At 41.1% G+C, this 19216-nt stretch overlaps 1 protein-coding gene across 7 annotated transcripts in view; it reads right to left on the bottom strand.

Annotated features, from left to right (window-relative positions):
• LOC114450692 (adhesion G protein-coupled receptor L3) overlaps positions 1–19216 on the bottom strand; it is a 199247-nt gene that overhangs the window by 116295 nt on the left and 63736 nt on the right. For all 7 annotated transcript variants that reach the window (XM_028428972.1, XM_028428978.1, XM_028428979.1 and 4 more), the window contains exon 4: positions 3556–3769. In XM_028428972.1, coding sequence (XP_028284773.1) covers positions 3556–3769 — 214 coding nt within the window. The remainder of the gene's footprint in view (positions 1–3555; positions 3770–19216) is intronic.

The following is a 19216-nucleotide window of genomic DNA, read 5'->3' as shown; positions in this document are numbered from 1 at the left end:
ACAGCGTGGTGCTAGACAGCCTTCATTTCAAGATGCATTACTGCACTCACAAGCTCGGTGACATGCTATCACTCAGGTACAGGGTGCTATTAGCTCTCGCTTAAAAGACTGTAATGGAATCAAGCACCTCAGCAAAGTAGCCTTTTATAAGGGGGCTAAACTGGAACAGGTATGGGTTAAGGTTTGATAGCTGAATATCAATGTGGCGTTCTCCGTGGCTGCTGGAGCAGGGGAGGGACTTGGCTGCCTAAATGTGTATTGACAGCAAGCGCGAGGCGGCGACACGGCGGCGCATTTGCCGGTGACGGATGCGAGCCTGGCATACAGACTAAGCCGACAGCAGCGTTGCTCATCTTTAGATGCAAAGTGAATGCTAACTACCGAGGCTCGCCAGTCACCATGACTTAACTGGTGCCAGCAGGAGAGGCAGGTGGTACACAGTGGGACCAGTGGAGAGAGGAGGGGGTGCAGAGTCCCACAGGAGGAACATGGTATCAGTGCATTCACACACTAATTAGGTTTTAATCAGATTGAGGACATTCAGATTATTACACTAATGAAGGGATTTTTTAGCCGTGTTCAGACTTTGTACATCATTACAATACAAAAGCTGTGCTGGACACAGAGAGCAGTGGAACAAATTCAGCTTCAGAAATGACTTCCTGGTAGGTCCTAGAAGTGTAAGAGGTCAGAACTCTGACTAGAATCCCATAATTCTGATTTCAGATTTTGAATTAAAACAAAGTTTTATTTTAATTACATCTCAACTTTTAAAATTCATTTAACATTTTCCAATACTACTAAGTCTGAACCGTCTTCTGTCTTACTCACAGTCTCCAAGACAGTATTAATCATAATAATAATTATAACAACTCATAGAAACCACAATTCTGAAGAAAAATCAGGTTACTGGGAAGCATGTAAATGCTTTAATTACACTATTAGATTGTTTGGATTGTTTCCAGTGATTGGGTTATGGTGTGCATGTAAACATACTGCATGATGAATAAGAGGGAAGGGAAGGAGGGAGGAAGGAACGACATGAGGGAGGAAAATGTGGATGAAATATTTATGACAGAGTCTACTTATATCACTGCAGATGTTGACTCATCGGGTAGTTTAGAGGAGTAAAGAAGAAATAATTAACAATTGGTGATGAGTTCAAGAATTTCTGTGCAAAACAAAGGATTTTAAAACACAAAGGAACACAATAAGTACGTTCAGACATGCATTAACACCATTTTGCATGCCATTCTTTCCTTCACATTATCCATGCTGAAATTATCTAAGAAAACAACAAATCAGTTCAAGGCTTTAGCTTATGCCTTATCAGCAGCAGACGTTCTCTACTTAAACTACTTGTTTCTGTTGTGTTCTCGTTTTCTTTTTAACCCTAATGAGCTTAGCCGCAGGTGCCTAGCAACAGCTCCGACAGCTCGACAATGAAATGGTCGGGGGTGGTGTTCATTTGTTGCACTAACCTCCGCACCTGTAGCTGTGTCGCTATAGCCGCAGATATCACCGAATCCCATCTCCTGGCACCCCTCCTCCCCCACCCATTTTTCTAGTCCTACCACCCACACCTTTCATCCACTTAGCAACTTCCTCTCTCAGTTGGAAGTTGAATCGGCGTGTTGTTACCTTTAAGCATCATTGAAACGCCCCCGGTAGCAACGAGATGCTAAAAAGACATACTTCACCCTGGTACTTTATGTTAGTTTTGTGTTCTTGACAGTAACAGGACCCGTTGATTCATTCCTGCGAGGATTTTATAGTTTGAGTGGGAGGCCGGGAGAACAAGGGAGCTACGGGGTGCATCAATTATCCGACAACATGTATCAAACTACCTCTTTCTACCATCAGCTGCTTTACACACAGCTGATTATCTGAACTCTGTGGTACCGAACCAAAAAAGAGCAATTGTTTGATAAAGCCCAAAAGTCCATTAGTATTCTCAAAAAGGGGCCAGTGGCCAAAGCGGAACTAAATCTATGGAAGTAAAAAAAGAGGTGGACACATGTTCAGCTCTTGGAAATAAAGCCAAGCAGACAAAGTCAATGCTGAGTAGCAATTTAGATAAAGTCCATCCCTCCTGGGTGCTCAAGGGTTTTTTTGACCTCAGAGAAAAGATCCTTAGAATGATCCCGGTTAGGTTTTCATTCTGCTCTAAGTGCTACAATAAGTCAACAAAACAGCTGCGACGGACTACATGTACATTCATCCAATGCTGCATTCAGTCTACTTGGTTAAAACAGTAAAAACTTCTGTATATATTACCTTAATGTTTGGCCATCAATTACACTAAAAAAGCCAACGGACAGTAAGACTACACTGTGTCTGGCCTGACAAATAGGGCTCCACGTCCCGGTTTTCTGCACAACAGGGTCATAACTCTGGAAAGAAGGCTCGGGTCTGGCAGCAAGGCTCATTTTTATTTTGACAAATAACTCATAATGTATTCATATTATTTCTAATGAACATTGATTTGAGCCAAAACAAATTTACGAGGGATATAAATCAGCAGCCAGGTACAGGACGTTGTTTATGGCTCATTGGGACTCTTGACCCAATTAATACTTTTACCAGAGATATGAAAGTACATCACTCACATTGCTCGATTGAAACCTTCATTCATTTTATAGTTTCTAACAAATCCTGAGGGATTCTTGAGATACTGTATCGCATGCTGGAAATTATGTAAGATCAATAAAACAAGCCACTTCCTGCATGTCGGGAAGAGAAGTGCGGTTTAATTCAATTTCAGCAGACCTCAGGTGTAAATTACAGCAACTCTCATTAACTGAAGATTTGCTGATTATGTTTTTTTTTTTTGTAACAAACACACCCACTCAAGTCAATTACTTAATGATAGCATAACGCACATTTTGCCCAAGAGTGAGGCTGTGTGTGTACATATTCATACATGCAAATAGTCCCATTGTAGCACTGGGGATTGTCAATTGAGCTGAAATTGCTTTATATATGCCACTCTTTTTTAAAGCAAACAAGCACATATTGACTTTTAGCCTTTGCTTAATTGGAGTTTTATGAATTACTTCTCAATAATTAAGGTGAAAATGTTAAAACTTGCCATGAGACAGCTTAGAAGCAGACTTCATTGATAAAAATTTAGTCGCTACACTTTGCAGAACAGAAGTTGCTGGTTCACGGCTGTGTGACTGTGATGTTTTAACATGTCATTTAAGGTTTGATTTCACATTATTTAACACTAAAGTCGCACAGTAACACAATCAAACTAATTGACTGAGACTTTCAGTACAGCAGGTTTGTTATCTGTGAGGTAAAATTGCTGTTTTTGTCAATGGAGTCTGGAAGCTTTGAAGACAAACGGGTGCCAAAGAAGCAACATAGGCTAATAACCAACGTCCACTAGTGCATGCTGGGTAATCAGCAGCATGCTCAGAAATGGTATCAGCCTGGAGTTGAACGTCAAACTATAGAGATATGAGAGATATTTCTGAATGCATGTGTTTTACTATCATTCATACATATCTGACCAGATAACTGGTGCACACAGCTGTGCGGCGTCCTTACCTTTGAGACATAATCTTATATGCATCTGGAAGGTAACACCGCGTGTTCTCCATCTGTGCCAGGTCCGCGTCACAGATCTTGTCATCGGTGCGGCCGTAGTTGGCGCTCTCGATCATGATGACGTCTGTGCCTGGGCAGCGCAGCTCGATGGGGTAGCTCTCGCACGACAGCTCCCTCCTCACCACCGCCATGGGGATGGGTGCTCGACTGAAGGCTGCAGGAGAGCAAAAAATAAAAACATCAAGTGTAAGCCTTTCTGTTTCCTTTCTCTTCTAATCTGGGTAAAAAATTAGTTTAAATAAATGTTCGGGCAACTTTGGAGATAGTAGAGGCCTAATTAAAATTGCATGGAAATAAAAGGGGATGGACGGGAGGGCTTGTAATATGGACACTGACATATGAGATGAGGTTGTCCACCTTTGTGTGGAGAGTATTGGTGGATGGGACATGGGTTGTTTGGAGTGGGAGGATGAGCAATACCACAGGGGCCCTTGAGAGGCCAATAGTTGTGGAAAGAGTGAGTATGAGACTGACAGAGATCAAACATAAGGAAATGGACACAGTGTTTGCTTTCAGCTGTGAGAAAATAAACATTCATTATATGGGCATTCAACTGAGAAATTAGAGACAGAGACAAAGGAAAGCACAGCAGAGTGCGTCTGGACTAAATTGTTACAATTTCCCTCCAGACTAGTGGAATCTATAAATCATACAAGCTGCTGCATTCTTTGTATTTCAAGGTGATACAATGCACTTCAGTTTGGTTACATGTGGGCAGGAGGCAGAGGGTCAAAAGGTGCTCTTTGCCTCTAGCCAAAGCTGAGAGTCAGTTTGGCAAAAAATCTGCCGTTCACTGCGGAGCCGAAATAGCCGACGGGAGGACCAGGGGGATGGAGCGGCGGCCATCCGGCGGTTTCTGTTTTCTCTTTTTTTTTCTTTCTTTCACACGGGGGCCCCCACGCGCAAGCCCACGCACGTCTGTGGAGGCTCAGGATCGCGCACGGAAGAGCATGTGCGCAGCAGACTGGAGAAGTTCTGTGTTTACAGCGAGAATAAAAAATGGGCGAGAAGTGTAAACATTGGCCTGAGTGACTGTAGGAGGACCGTGGCTGTTGCAGATTACTATAAACATCCTTTCAGACAAGTGTCTGAGCCGCAGAGAGCCACCACTCCACAGTTTGGAGTTTCATCAGAGGGGCACAAAAAAAAAGGAAACAGAATAAATGAAGCCACATGTGGAAGTAAGAGTCAGGCGATATCATTAAGTGTAACATTAGTCATAGTAGCAAAAATAAATTCAGTCCAGACACCTTTTCAACTGTAATACATAAAGATACTGATTTAAAGACATTCACATCCTCCAAATGAATCTCATCATGACATGGTCAGCCAGTTGCCATTGAGTTTTTGTAGAAATCTAAACATTATTTCTAAGGCCATGTGATTGAAAGCCCAAGAAAAGCTTCTAGACAGAGTTATTGTGACGTCATGGATGTTGGTCTTCATTCATCTTTCTAGTCTGATACATGCACAATGGAACAATGTCTGCTGTGTATTTTAGTAACTACACTGTTTGTGACAAATGTGTGGTATCATGGATATTTAAAAAAAATATAACAATAAAAACAGCTGTTTGGGGTTAACCAACAGCATTTTAGCTAAAAGCACTGAACTGACATTTTAGAGATAAAACATGTGGCCCAACCAGAAATGCCAAAAGTGAGTCAGCCGATGGACCTCTATGTTTAACTGTTCAACTTTACAGCAAAAATTTTGCATTGAGGGCGAACCACTGGACATGAAAGTGTCCTCGAGCTCTCAGTCAGATGACCCTTGCATGTCACATCTGGTTCCAACAATTCAAGATAACAGCGACCAAAAATGTTAACGCTCCCGGCTTAGAAACAGAAGTCTGCAATCTACCTGCTTAAGCCAGTGAAATTTGTCGACCCCCCCCCCCCCCATGTACAATACATGCCCTAACAACACCTTTACCGTCTCCTCTTGAAGTTGTAATAATAACTGTTTAGACAGAAGCTGCATTCAACTTCGTCCAGCACTGTGTCGTCTCACATCTCTCTGAACCCGCTCTCTTGCTTTATTTAAGTTGGACTGGCTGCTCGTGTTTGATTACATATCTTTAAACTGCTACGATGTCAACATGACTCTTCGTGCAATCCCAGCGATGATGCTGAGATCAAGGCCCCGTGGGCGCCGTACCATCTGCCGCAGCGCTCTTTGTTCTTGTTATTGCTGGGGATAGCTCTGATTGGACTAATCACATGCCTTCCTGACGCTGGACGCTGAACAAACATTCACAGTGACTCAAAGTTCGTCTATCACAGATGCACTGGTTGAAGATGCATTTTCAGATTTTGAGAGATAATCCAGGTATGATTTTTTTTCTCCTTGATTATAAACAGAGAAGACGCGCCGTGAGGTGAAACAACAAAACAAGCCTCTCATCATGGTGTCGTCTCATAACTCATTTAAACCCCAACAAAGTGAAAGTCGTTCAGACGCCACAGATTGGAATAATTATTTCAGTGTATTGATGAAAGCCATCAATTATCTGCCTCTTAATGGGGAGATTAATTCTGCCTCCTGAAAAGTACTCATGCGGATCACACCAAACTTTAATGACTCTGACAAAAGCAGAGGAAGGGGTGAAAGCATAGACTTGAGGTGCACTTAAATGTCTGACAGACTTTGACTGAAACAGACCATTTGGGTATTGATTCTCATGCTTTTATGTGGCTTCTTTTTAAGAGTTGTCTCTTAATTTGTATGAAAAAGGCCCTATTATATGGCTTCATTAAAAGTACCATTTACAAGTAAGACATGCAGTAACTTTCTCTAGAGGCAGAGGCCATTGTTGTTTCTGTGTTGTTGTTTGGATCCTGTCTGGTGCTGTGTGGTCTCAACACAACACATGGACATCAGAGTCATCTGACAACTACTGCAGAATCAGTCCAGGTCAGTCTTAGCCTATTGCAGAAGCTAGGCTAAAAAACAAACCCGAGTAAGTTTGCTTTTTTGTACTTTGTTACTGTACTAAGTAGTAACAAAGTAATTTTTTATGTATTTCTACTTTACTAAAGTAAAAATAATAGTGCATACTTTATACTTTTACTCCATTACATTTTGCAGCTGTTATCTGTACTTTTTACTCTACTACATTTCTACAGTGTTTGTAGTTACTTGTTACATTTTGTGAACACAGTGCTGGACTGATGTGAGGTCAGACTCTGCATGGAGATGGTGTCACGCTGCCAGCTGTGTTTCTATAATGAGCCTCAGTCATGATGCTGGTGCTCTGGCTCAGTTAGCTGACTAGTTAGCTACTGTCTGCTAACACAAATCCATCCATGAATTAACATTAATCATAACATTAATCTAAAGCAGGAATACTTACACAGTAAAAATGGTGAATGCCTGTTTTTTATTAGCAGCCTCTCTGTTCACTTGATGCCCACAGCCTGCCTCATGACACACAGACCTGTCCATAGCTGCTTCTGGGTACATTTCAAAGATGACTGTACTTATTTTATATATATATAATTTATATATATTTAAATTATAAAATTATAAAATTATAAATACTTTAAGTACATTTATAAGTCAGTACTTAAGACTTTTACTTAAGTAGGGTTGTTGATGTAGCACTTTTACTTTTACTTGAGTATATATTTTGCTGGGTAAAAAGCTTCAGTACTTCCTCCACCACTGCTGACAAGAGGTTAGAAATGGTGTAAATGAATGTATGAATAGTTGGATGTCTATATATCATTCACTCACTATCCCAGCTTTCATAAATTTGCAACAATATAGAGTCCAGGGCAATCTGCTGCTTAGCATGCTAAAGTCTGTAAAAGTTCAAATATCACCACAGCTGTAGCACACTTCTGTACATTCTCTTGTTGACTCTTGTTGACTAATCGTACAAATTGCACCTTTAATCCTGATGAACGTAATCTGTCTAATGACTCCTATGAAACAAACCCTGATGTTTCAATCAGTGCCAGCAAAAAAAGCATTAAAAAAACATCAGAGAACACAACGCTGTCAACATGGCCACCAGCAATCCCCTAATGTAAGCAAGTAAAAGCATGCCAGCGGCGTCTCGGATTACCCCGCTAGTCAACAACTGTAGTGTAATTACATTTGTGCCCGGAGGCGGTGATTGATAGGGCTCATATTTCTCAGGTTCTCAGAGCCAGCATCCTGCCTGGACCCCAGCTCGAGCCGTCTACCTGCAAACAGCATTGTCAGATCTACTGAAAATCGAAAAGGTCTTATTGAAAGTCCATCCTCTTATCTAAGTCTCCATGTTCTGCTCACTTCATCTCGCTTCCTCCTCCTCTCCTCTCCAGCTGATACTTTAGAGGTGTATTTATATGCAGTGCGTATCTCTTTTCTCCACTGCAGATTCTCCCTGGATAATTCTTCCTTTGACAAGTTGCATTGCTGAATATGTAAAAAAAAAAAAAAAAGGAAGTTTTAGGGGTAAGCAAACTGTGATGGTCATGGCTGATACATCTATTACTTTCACACCACTGAACGTTGTTTTTAATCATGATGCTCGCAAATGACACAACTCACAAATGAATATTTCAGAAAATGCAATTACTCTCCAAAAAAGGGCAACAGAAAGGTCAGAGAGAAAAATGGTCATTTGGAAAATGTCGCTCCCCGCAGAGCTTTAAAAAAAAAAAAAAATCATTCTGGGAAGAGGAGGGGAGGGCATCTACGGAGTTCTGATTGCTAATAAGAATGCAGAATTTTTGCTGTTCTTTGGGTCACCGACACAAAACACAGACCCCATTACCTTCTCTGAACTACCCGCCGTTCAAGACAGTAACAATGACATTTAAAAGTCATCACTAGTTACAAAGAGGTGGGCCTCTGGGGGCTTGTTTTCCATTTCATCTCCGAAGAAAACATGTCATGGGTAGAGGTCGGCCACCGCACACATTTTACAATGAACCGCCATCACTTAGAGAAACAGATGTCAGGGACATGTGACAGCTCCTAATGAGAGAGACGAGGGTTTTAGATCATTTTCAAGGCTTCGGCTGAAGTGTGTAAGCTCATGCACAGACAGCAGATAATTTTCCAATAAACATGCTCTCTGCAATTAGGCTGGCAAAGAGCCAGAGAGATGTCAGATGCATATTTTATTCTCTTATTTCCTTAAGCTAGAAACTTGGTGTGTGTGTGCATGTGTGTGTGTGTGTGTGTGTGAGAGAGAGAGGGAGAGCATTCAAATGAACTCTGACTTCATTGAATTAATGTAAGATAGATGGAAGGCAGAGGAGGAGATGGCTGTGGAGCTGATTCAACAGATCAAATGTCTCGTTTTCCACCGAGATTCTCTGAACGGGTCCGGCCCCTCAGAGCGAGTGATTAATTAGCGCATGAATCTGGATCCTGTTATTTGATTAAACCAATGGGAGCCTGTCACAACGACTTCTTACTTTGCAACATATGACATTCTCTGGTGGGCGGTGAAGAGGTACAGAACAAGTTACTGTGAAGCCACATCTAATGTGCAAAAAAAAGAAATGAAGCTTTTTCAATAATGCATGAGGGATTATTTATCTTGAAGTGAGAAACAGTTCAAGCAAATTGTTCTCACAAATAAATTACGATTACATATGACCCGAGGCAGGTGAAATCTCAGAAGGATTTTACACGGAGTGCAAAATCATCCAGGAAGTGAACTGTCAAAGAAGTCTGCAGATTAACACAACTGCATCAATAAATGTGAAAAATGTGGCGCAGTTGCTTTTTCTATTCCCTTGCATTGCCAATGTGTGATGCGGCAGGATGACAGATTGCACCTCTGTAATGATAAATTCATGAGCTGGCCACAGGTATGATCATGACCAACTTCTCAAATCCACCCGATGGCTTCTAACACTTTGACGATGCTGCTAAGCACAATTAGCATTACTCACTGTGACAGCGCCCAGATATCCGTTCAACGCGGCCCAACGGACGAGCCATTTCTTTTGCTTCTCCTCGGATTCGCTGACACACATTTGAGCGCATTAATTGGCAGCACAGCATGCGCCTGCAAATTCAAGCTGAGATAGGCGGGTGGTGGAGGGGGGGAGAAGGAGAAAAGACGGATGGATGGTGTCTTTTTTTTGCTGGGCGTCAATGTGCAAATGCGAGTTTGGACCTGTCAGTCAAACCGCCAGTGATGCCCGGAGAGAAATTAGCTCTTCGGTGTTAACAAATTAGCTCACAGTGATACAGATGCAGTCCGGTTTGTAATAAAGTGCTGCAGCTTATTGGATCAGCCTCCTCACATGGTCAATATCAAGCCGGATGAACAGCAGCAGTGTGTTGCTCTTTCCTACTGTAACACTGTATCGACACATTTAAAGTTAATAACTGTGAAAGTTAATAAATCGGTCAGTGGATGGAGGGGAAATGTGCACAGCGCAGCAGCTTCCCTCCCTCTGTGATATACCTCCAGTCGACACAAACCACACGTAACAAATACGACTAACTCCCCTGATTCACATACTCTGAGCGCACGGGGTGACGTGTGCGAGCACTTCCATTTAATTATAATCACCACTTCAATTTATTAAGTGCACAGCCATGACAAGAAAAAAATGAGAAAGTCTCCCATTAAGGTCTTATGTTAAAAACATGTGCAGATTACAGCAGCAGATCCTCCCTTGTCCTGCGTGCTGCTTTGGTTTTGTCATCAGTGGTGAGTCTAATGTCTAACATTGCTTTGCCATTTCCTCTCCATTCATCGCTTTCTCCCACCCACATGTACAGACATCACTCAAGGGAACATCTCAAGCACGACTAATGCACCTTGGCCCCCACCTACTGTACGCTGCCTCCTAGGCTAAAATGAACACAATCCCTCCCTCCCTGACACACAAACACATTAGGAGACTCACTCCAACCAACACACAGCTCCCAGAGCAGGCATGACTCAACATGCCCCTGCAGTAACACATGCCCCGATGGTAATTGAGGTCAAAGAAAAGAAACAACAGGCTGATTTTCGTCTCATGTGAGGGGGGGTCGGGGGAAGAGGTCTTTTTCTTACTCCTTCCTTTACTACACATGATCAGATGTTAGAGCCTGGCAGCGTACTGGAGGCAGGAGCTTAGCTAAGTTTAGCAGCATGAAGTGAGACAAACTGCAGCGCAGCCTCACTAATGTGAACTTCTCAGTCAAAGGCGGTTCTGACGAGGAAAAAAAAAACGAGAAGCACAAGGGGCAAAGAAATCAATACCAAAGAAAACATCCTGACACATCCAGCTGGAGATATATTTTAGTGTTAGATGATTGATGTTACTTTGAGCACATTTGATAACAAGATGCTGTTGGCTGTTTTTTTTTCTTCAACATGTTGAACAACTCCTTACATAAATATACGGAAGATTAAAATGAAGCAAAAATAAGACCTTGTGACTGACATGAGTTGTATAATGAAGCAGAAGGAAAATGTGGTGTTTTGGGTAATTTAACTACTTTTTGTGCCCAACCTTCGAAATACGAATGTACATGTAGACGTGGATAAGTAAGTAAACAATTAGCAAAGTTGGGTACCGTATTTTCCGGAGTATAAGTATGAAGATAAATTGAATTGAATTCCTCTTAACTTAAGTGGTGCGGCTGCAGGGCATTGAGAGAGAGACACGCATTTCAACAAGTCCTCATGCGGAGAAATGATTTGCTTCATCGCACAGAAATTCCTATAAACATCCTGTAAATGAGTAAAAGGCCGACTACTGTGCCCTCATATAGCTGTCTGGAATTAGCGACCTATCGACCAATCAGGAAATAGAATTCCTTGTTGCCAGGTGAGGTCTGAGTCTCAGCTGCAAGCACACGTTCCGTGAACGTGCGCTTCACCTATGCTCGGAATGCAAAGTGTGGACAAGCTGGAGGTGGAAGAGAACCGTCAGGACAGTAGTAGTTACATGCAGTGCGGGTTATGTGTTTTATTAACCTGTATAAATCCAGCTGTAAGTACAATTACTAGTGACGTTTTAGTTATGATATCAAAACATATCCCTGCTTAGCTTTTGGAAGGACCATTCATTTGCAAACTTCATGCATCGCCATAGCAACCCACAGTAGTGGAGAAAGTCTTTTTTTTTTTACATAAAATATAGCACAAAGCGATGACAGAATACCTAGAAAATGTGTTCTCTTGTAATGAATAGGAAACCAGGCAATATCACTGTCTGGATGGATCCCTGGGGCTCTCCTTATTATAGCTGTATTAATAGTGCAGCGCTGAGAGCAAATGGAGCTGAACTCCAGCGCTAACATACCGGCCACCAGGTTAGCAGCTATAGCGCCAGCTGTCACAATTACAACAGATAACAACTTCCTGCTTTTGAAACAATAGGGTCTTTCTTGATTTAATCTGAGCTGATCCCAAATTATTTGTTTGCTGCGGATAAAAAAACATTTTTCAACTTGAAATCAGAAGAGAGATAGTAATATAATTTACATAAAACAGCACATTGGTTGTTGATGAAATTTCCTTTTTAAATTTGTCATGAAGGCAGCATGAAAAACACAGCCTCATGTGGAATTTGCTTTGGTAGAAAAAAACCTTCTTATTATCCGAAGACCAAAACAGGAAATTGCAGCTCGTGCTTTGCCTGTTGTTTCATCAAAAGTATCCTCATAGCTGGACCCAACTCTTTGAACTACATTGTGGTGATTTGTTTTCTGTGCCAAGAAACACATGTAGAAATAAAAAACTAAGCCAATTCTCCTCATTTTTTTTACTGCAGTGTAATATCCGAGGGCAAAAAAAAAAAAAAAAAAAGCATGAATTAATACCAATTAAAGCCCGGTGTTGTAATGTTTACTTACATAATGAAAGAACAAGAAGTCATTTCAATGACAAAATGAAAACGTAATTTCATGCATATGCATCTGTTATGTTTTTAGGTTAACAAAGACATTTCATAAATGTCTCATTAATTGTGCCAGTTGAGTTACTTTAATAGTATGAGGCTTAAAAATACGATATTGAGTTAAAGGCTGAGCACATGCTGCAGATATTTTTGCACACCTTGTGGTCTGAATGCACATTAAATCCCTGTAAGGTGCATTTTGAATGAGTGCAGATAACACTGAGAGTGGAGGTGGGGGGATGGGGGGGGGCTTGCCCTATATAATGTAAGAATCTAAAGAGTGGTGCAATTTGATGTAGTGGATGGCATCAGCAGATTAAAAGCTCTCTGCATCTGTACTTAACGGCAACCAACTTCTTTTGTTACCTCCCCTGTGATTTGTTACGTGTGTGTGTTTGTGTGCAGTATATGCTCTTTAATGCATTATCCGCTGGGTGTTTCTCCCACAGGAATGTTGCTATCTGGTGCACACACCTACGCGTTCACAATGTGACACCGTTCAAGGATGACAATTTTTTTTAAGCAGGCCCCCTGCTTGCTTTGTTTCACCTCATTGCAGCTTAGCTCTAACATCACTGGCAGGGTGAGACTGTGATTTAATCTTATGTGAGCCTCGTGTGTCAGAGAGAACACAACCACCATCATTTTACAAGACATGTTTAGAGCCGTTTTTCCACTAGGTCAACCAAATGTGCAGTAATCATGGGTATTTTCATCATCTTGATAGACACACTAAGTGCTAACATGCACAGTTATGGTCAGGTTTTGACAAATATTGATAAATCCAAAGTCCACAATCTTGTTTTGGGAAGCATGATCAGACCGATCATGGCCAACATATCTCACTGCCATGTTGGAAACACACGCCATCTTGGAACCAGAGTGTGCAGTAGAGGATGAAAAGTGAAGCCACATCGCTGTTGTTCCACCCAAACACCCACCCACATCTGTCCTGTCCACTAACATGTCGGAGGTCGCTTTTATGACCTATACTACAGCCAGCCACCAGAGGGCATTTAAGATGTTTGTGAAGATGTTTTAGCCTCACCTGTCAGGTCATCCATTTTTATATACAGTCTATGATTCATCAAAAACAAGATCATGCCCTTTTTACATGGGAGAAGCATAACCTGGGGACCGAAAATTATTGTATAGGTCTGTGATCCTATGTAAAGCCCCCATGGTGCCTGATTGTGCTAACTTAAAGCAAAGCTAAATGGTTAGCACCAACATGCTGCCAGATGAGAAGCACATAAGAGATGAAAAACGAGTGCGTGGGTGACATCATTATAAAAGCAGACTTGTAAAGAAAGAAAAAGGAACAAAGGAGAAGTGAGATAAAAATGTAAGTAGACACAAAACGTGTCTAAAAAAATCTAGTGTTAAAGATGGATGCAAAACAAGCGATTTCCAACCACCCACAGAGTGAGAAGCAATCAACATGTATGCAATAAAGGCACTGCTGCTGAAATTAGCCTGGGTGGCTACGCTACATCTGAGACACGTGGCTACGACGGTCCCCTTTGATCGTCCTCTCTTCAGCATTCAAAATGACAGGTATCAAGACGCAGAGGTTATTGTGTGGAGATAATGAGCGCTGAATATGTATGAAGCAACATGTGCGTGGTTTAGCTGGCTACAACTCTTAACATGTGGCATGTTGGAATCTGACAACAAGCATGAGATGCAATGCAGCAGCGAAAGGATGTGAGATTTTGGGCAAACGACACCAGTATATGCCTTCACGCGAGCAGGTGTGGAGCCGTGATGTGTGTCACAATATCACGTTGAGAAAAGGCTGGCGCCTCACAAAACAACTAATTTATTTTGTAAAGCCGTTACTGAGGCTTCAGTGGCACATATGTTATTTACAGACTGTAAGCACAAGTTCTAAAAGAAAGAAGTGTCTAAATGCTGCCTGAAACTATAAAAACAAGCCGACTTTTATTTTCCCTAAGACATTGTTTTATTAAAATTAAATTAATAAATTAAATTTCACATCATTAAATTATTACGTCAGAATATTGTATTAAAATACATGTTAATGAGAATGTCAAGAATTCTGCATAGACTGAAGCAGATGTTTACTTTGAAGGATCTGATTTTAGCATTAGCATATTTTGTGTGTTGGTGATAAAGCAGCAATATGCTACATAAAATTGTATTGGGTTTAGGTTAGAAGATAGATGAACACAATACTGGTGTATTGCTGGAATATTGTGTTTATTTCTGCATTTCTGCATTTCTTGCTAAGGTAAACTAAATTAAGCTGAACACACAGACATGAAAAGGGTTAATATTTGGTTTTGTTCAGTAATATATATATATATATATATATATCTGTGTTTATATATATATATATATATATATATATATATATATATATATATATATATATATATATATATATATATATATATATATATATATATATATATATATATATATATATATATATATATAAACACAGACAAAATGTTTACATTCATGCTAAATTTCCCATCATGCTTTTCAATGCGTGCGTCCCAACCCTAGGTAAGTCTGTCTGAAGTCACTAGATGAAGGAAGCCAGTAAAAAAGGAAGCCGTTTGCTTATTTTTGGCTGATGGTGTCATAAAACGTCATGCTGTGTTAGCAATTAGCATTTTCAATTAGCCCTGCAACCAACAGCACAGTCTGAAAAACATTTTAAAGGTATTTTCATTTCTAATGTGGTTCATTGGTTACAAGAGAAATGTGTCAGATGAGAGCTTTGAGAGATTTAAACCCAGGGTGGTCCTCATGATCCTCACCATGACCCCGATACAAAATGCCCTCCATTGTATACACACAGAGCTTACATGTAGCCGAGGAACATCTGCAGTGGGATATATAAAAATGGCATGCCGTATTGTATGATCCTCACAGCCTTCTGTGAAGTGACATCGCTCACTCTGCCTCTCCAGTTTCAGCCCCCTTTTCCGCAGTCCATCTCAGGGCAGATAAAGGAGTGTATTATCACAGTGAAAAATGATCTCCCCTCTCTCGCTCTTTCCCTACTACCAAATGAGGCAGCATATGTGTGTGTGTGTTAATATGCGTGTGCAGAGTGGGAGGAAAGATGGGAGTGCACCACTGGGGAATGTACACCTGCAATTTTTCCTCATTTGACACAGTTGGTCTTTTGTAGGGTTTTCAAGCTCAGAGAAAAGTTATGGCTGCTGCCCTCAACCCCCCCACCTCCCAAAAAAAGACATCTTCTCTGTGGTATTTCATTTGAAGATACACATCTAAATCTACAATAGAGGGGAGAAATGCTCAACAGATGACCAGACATATATGCCAACACAAAAAAACAGCCGGCAAATATGAAAATAAATATGGCCATGAAGAAAAAAAAATACATTTCTTTATATTTATAACATATCATCTGTATTTTGCCTTAAGGAGATGTTAACACAACACCGTGGATGAATATATCTTCATCTTATTTCAGACAGTTACAGATTATCAAGTGAAAAAATGAGGAACAATAGAAGAAGGACATGTGAAATAAGGTGAAGGTAGGAAATTGCTTTTAAATTAAATAGGAGTTCTACACAGAATCCAGTGCTACATATAATATAAAGAGGTGGCAGATGTTCATCCTATCCTTCCTGCTCAACAGTGACGTGAAAATGTTGTTAAGGAGCCTGAATTACTTCCACTATTGTGCTTTCGTTGGACTTTTTTAGGATCATCAAAGGTTCCTGAGATTTTAAGTTCTGGCCTATAGCTAAGTTTATGGAGGTCACAGCGGCCTTGACCTTTGACCCTGCACCACCAAATTGCCTTCATCCTTGAGTAAACTGTGAAGCCAAATCTAAAGTCCTTCCCCTCAAGGTGTTCCTCAGATATCAAGGTTTAGAACAAAGTCACACCCTAAAACCAGCTTTGTGAGGTCACAGAGACCTTGAGCTTTACCCTTTGACCACCAAATTCTACACAGTTCTTCCAAGAGGGGTAAAAACTATATCTGTTAAATTCGATTTAACTCCCTTTTGGCAATGCTGAGATATCAGGTTCACAAAAAAGAACAACACAAAAAATGTATGCCTTTAGCAATGACCATAGCTGGTGTGGAGGCATACAAAATATTAAACACAAATGTATTTGGCATATGTGACGTTTGCTGTCCACGGTTTACAGCCTAACTGCTCGGTTCAGCTTGGTAACTGTCTATGCACAGATAAAGATGGATTATTACAAACACCGCGGCTCTGTTTCTTGCTGTGGCCACACAAACAAAATGACCCACTTTGGAAATAAACCATTATTATGCTTTGAGCAGAGGGGTCAGGGGCTACATTAGGGAGGGATATTTGGTGAGGATATCAGTGATCCATGGCCCCAAGTGATGATGGCTAACCTCTCATGGCTAACAGCTGTGGTGAGCCTTGATACTGTACATCTGTAGAGGATGAAGCAGGGGGGGGCACTGAGGAAGATTTGTGTGAGGGTGCGTGGGAGGGGTTTGAAAGATAGGAGGAAGTGTGTGTGTGGGTGTGTGTGTGTGCACAAAATATAGAAACGTCAGTGTGTTTTCCATTGAGTTTAAAGTACTGGAACTGTAAACTACTTGACCCTGGCATCCTCCCAAACAAAGAGGCCAAGCTGAAGAGCTACCATTACTCTCAGGCTATCCATTCCCCTCTCCTTCCTTTTATTTTAATGAGAGCACAATTAATAAGGAAATGGACCAGCTTCCCAAAGGAGGTTAGTTCCTTTACAATGGAAGCCTTCTTTTGTCAATGGCTGTATTGAATTCCCCTACAAGGCCAATGGGCCACATTGAAGGCCATCTCTAGTATCGCTCCACCTTCCCACCCACCCCACGCCACTACCTCTCTATCGCTCCCTCTCTCTTATCCTCAAAGCCTCAAGGGCTAATCTGTGGCACAGAATCATTTGACCCCCCCCCCCCCCTCTCCTCCTCACAGTCCCCACCACCCGTTTGCTCCAAATGCAGACTTTACAATACTTAATATTGATCCGCTGAGGCAAACTCACCAGTTACTGTGCATGCTTGGTTTATTCAGTGATAGAGCCGAGGGAGGAGAGGACAAGGTCCCACACCACCTTGGACATAATTGGCTTGCTGCATCTGAGCTAAACATTAAATTGGAGGCGAAACTAAGGCAGATGCTTTGTTTATGTGTGAATACATTAAAATTCACCTTGATAGTTTGAGTGCTGAATGAGCAAAGGAAGAGAGATCAAAAGGCAACAGCAGCTAATTAACCCCTTTGTTTTTTCAATTATTGCCTTTGTATCAAATCAAGGAGGCACCGCTTCACCTCCGAGTCATCTCATGAAACAAAACAATAAGCAAGATTTGATGCTAAAAATGAAGGCAGGCTAATCTTTCTTTGACAGGAAGCCATTATGCTTCTTGAGTTCTTCATCAACTCAAAGTGTCAGTGTGTATCTCTGCTGGGGCAGCAGGGACAGCATGGCTCTGTTTCCTGCTGTGTTACCATTAAGCAACATGTTGCGTAACATGAAGTGGACATTGACGGGCCCCCTTTCTCTGACACAAGATCTGCATGTCTCACTATAGCCAACCAAAGCCAAAAACACTACAACCCGATCAATAGACTCTGAAAGACAGAGAGAGAGAGAGAGAGAGAGATAGATAGATAGATAGATAGATAGATAGATAGATAGATAGATAGATAGATAGATAGATAGATAGATAGATAGATAGATAGATAGATAGATAGCAGTAAATCCTCCTGTAATATGTATGTATGTAAAAGCATATGCCTATTTAGCATTTTTCCAGTCATACACCTGCTTGAACATTCTCACACTGAGCTGGACCAGTGTGTATTGCCTATACATTACATCAGCAACCTACAAAATGAGCAAATGTATCTTAAAATAAGCTGGTGGAACATTTAAGGTTGATACATAGTTTAAGGGGGCACAGTGGAAGGAGGAAACAGATGATGTGTTAATCCTATTTTGGATGTTAATAAAGTAAACATATCAAATCTCAGCTATGGTTTAATTGAACCTAATCAAATTGGCTTTGATATGTGATTAATAAAAACCTGATCTTGTTGGTTTTTGCATCTGATCCTTGCCTATCTAGATAAACACCTCATTTTCTGAGGACGAAAACACATCTTTAATAGAGCAGTACATATACTGTATGAATGTACACAAATAATCACATCTATGCATTCATCAATCCATGGGATTAGCAACCAGTGCTTTAAAAGCTGATATTCTAATCTGAGTAATTAGTAAAATGCATACAGTACGGCCTCGAGGCGTGCTTAAATCATGCACTGCTGCAGTAACAATTCATTACGTGGGTGGTTGGGACAGACCGTCTCACCATGCTTCGCTCACACAAACCATCATGCGCTCAGCCATGATGAGAACAGCGCTTCAGGGGCCAAGATCTGCATCTACAGCATGGCCTAATATAGTAACATGTAATCATTTGCCCAGCGCCTACTGTGTCATCAGAATGCAAATATGTCACAACAGCTGTACATGTGTGTGGACATTAACAGGCGATGGATGAAAAGCATTATGTTAATTGTATAGATTTCACAGTGTGGTTCCGGAGAAGGGGGGAAAAAAAGTAATTAATTTTATGAATTGACTAAAGCATAGGTCGCTGCATTGTCTCCCTGCATGTTTGCCCTTCCTGCTCCTCACATTCCACCCACACCCTAAATTGCTGCCTGACCCCTGCTGTTAGTCAGTGTGGG

This window comes from Parambassis ranga, chromosome 18 (assembly GCF_900634625.1).
Source record: "Parambassis ranga chromosome 18, fParRan2.1, whole genome shotgun sequence".
Lineage (NCBI taxonomy): Eukaryota > Metazoa > Chordata > Actinopteri > Ambassidae > Parambassis > Parambassis ranga.
The sequence above is the reverse complement of the archived record's forward strand: the minus strand, read 5'-3'. Positions and strand labels throughout refer to the sequence as shown.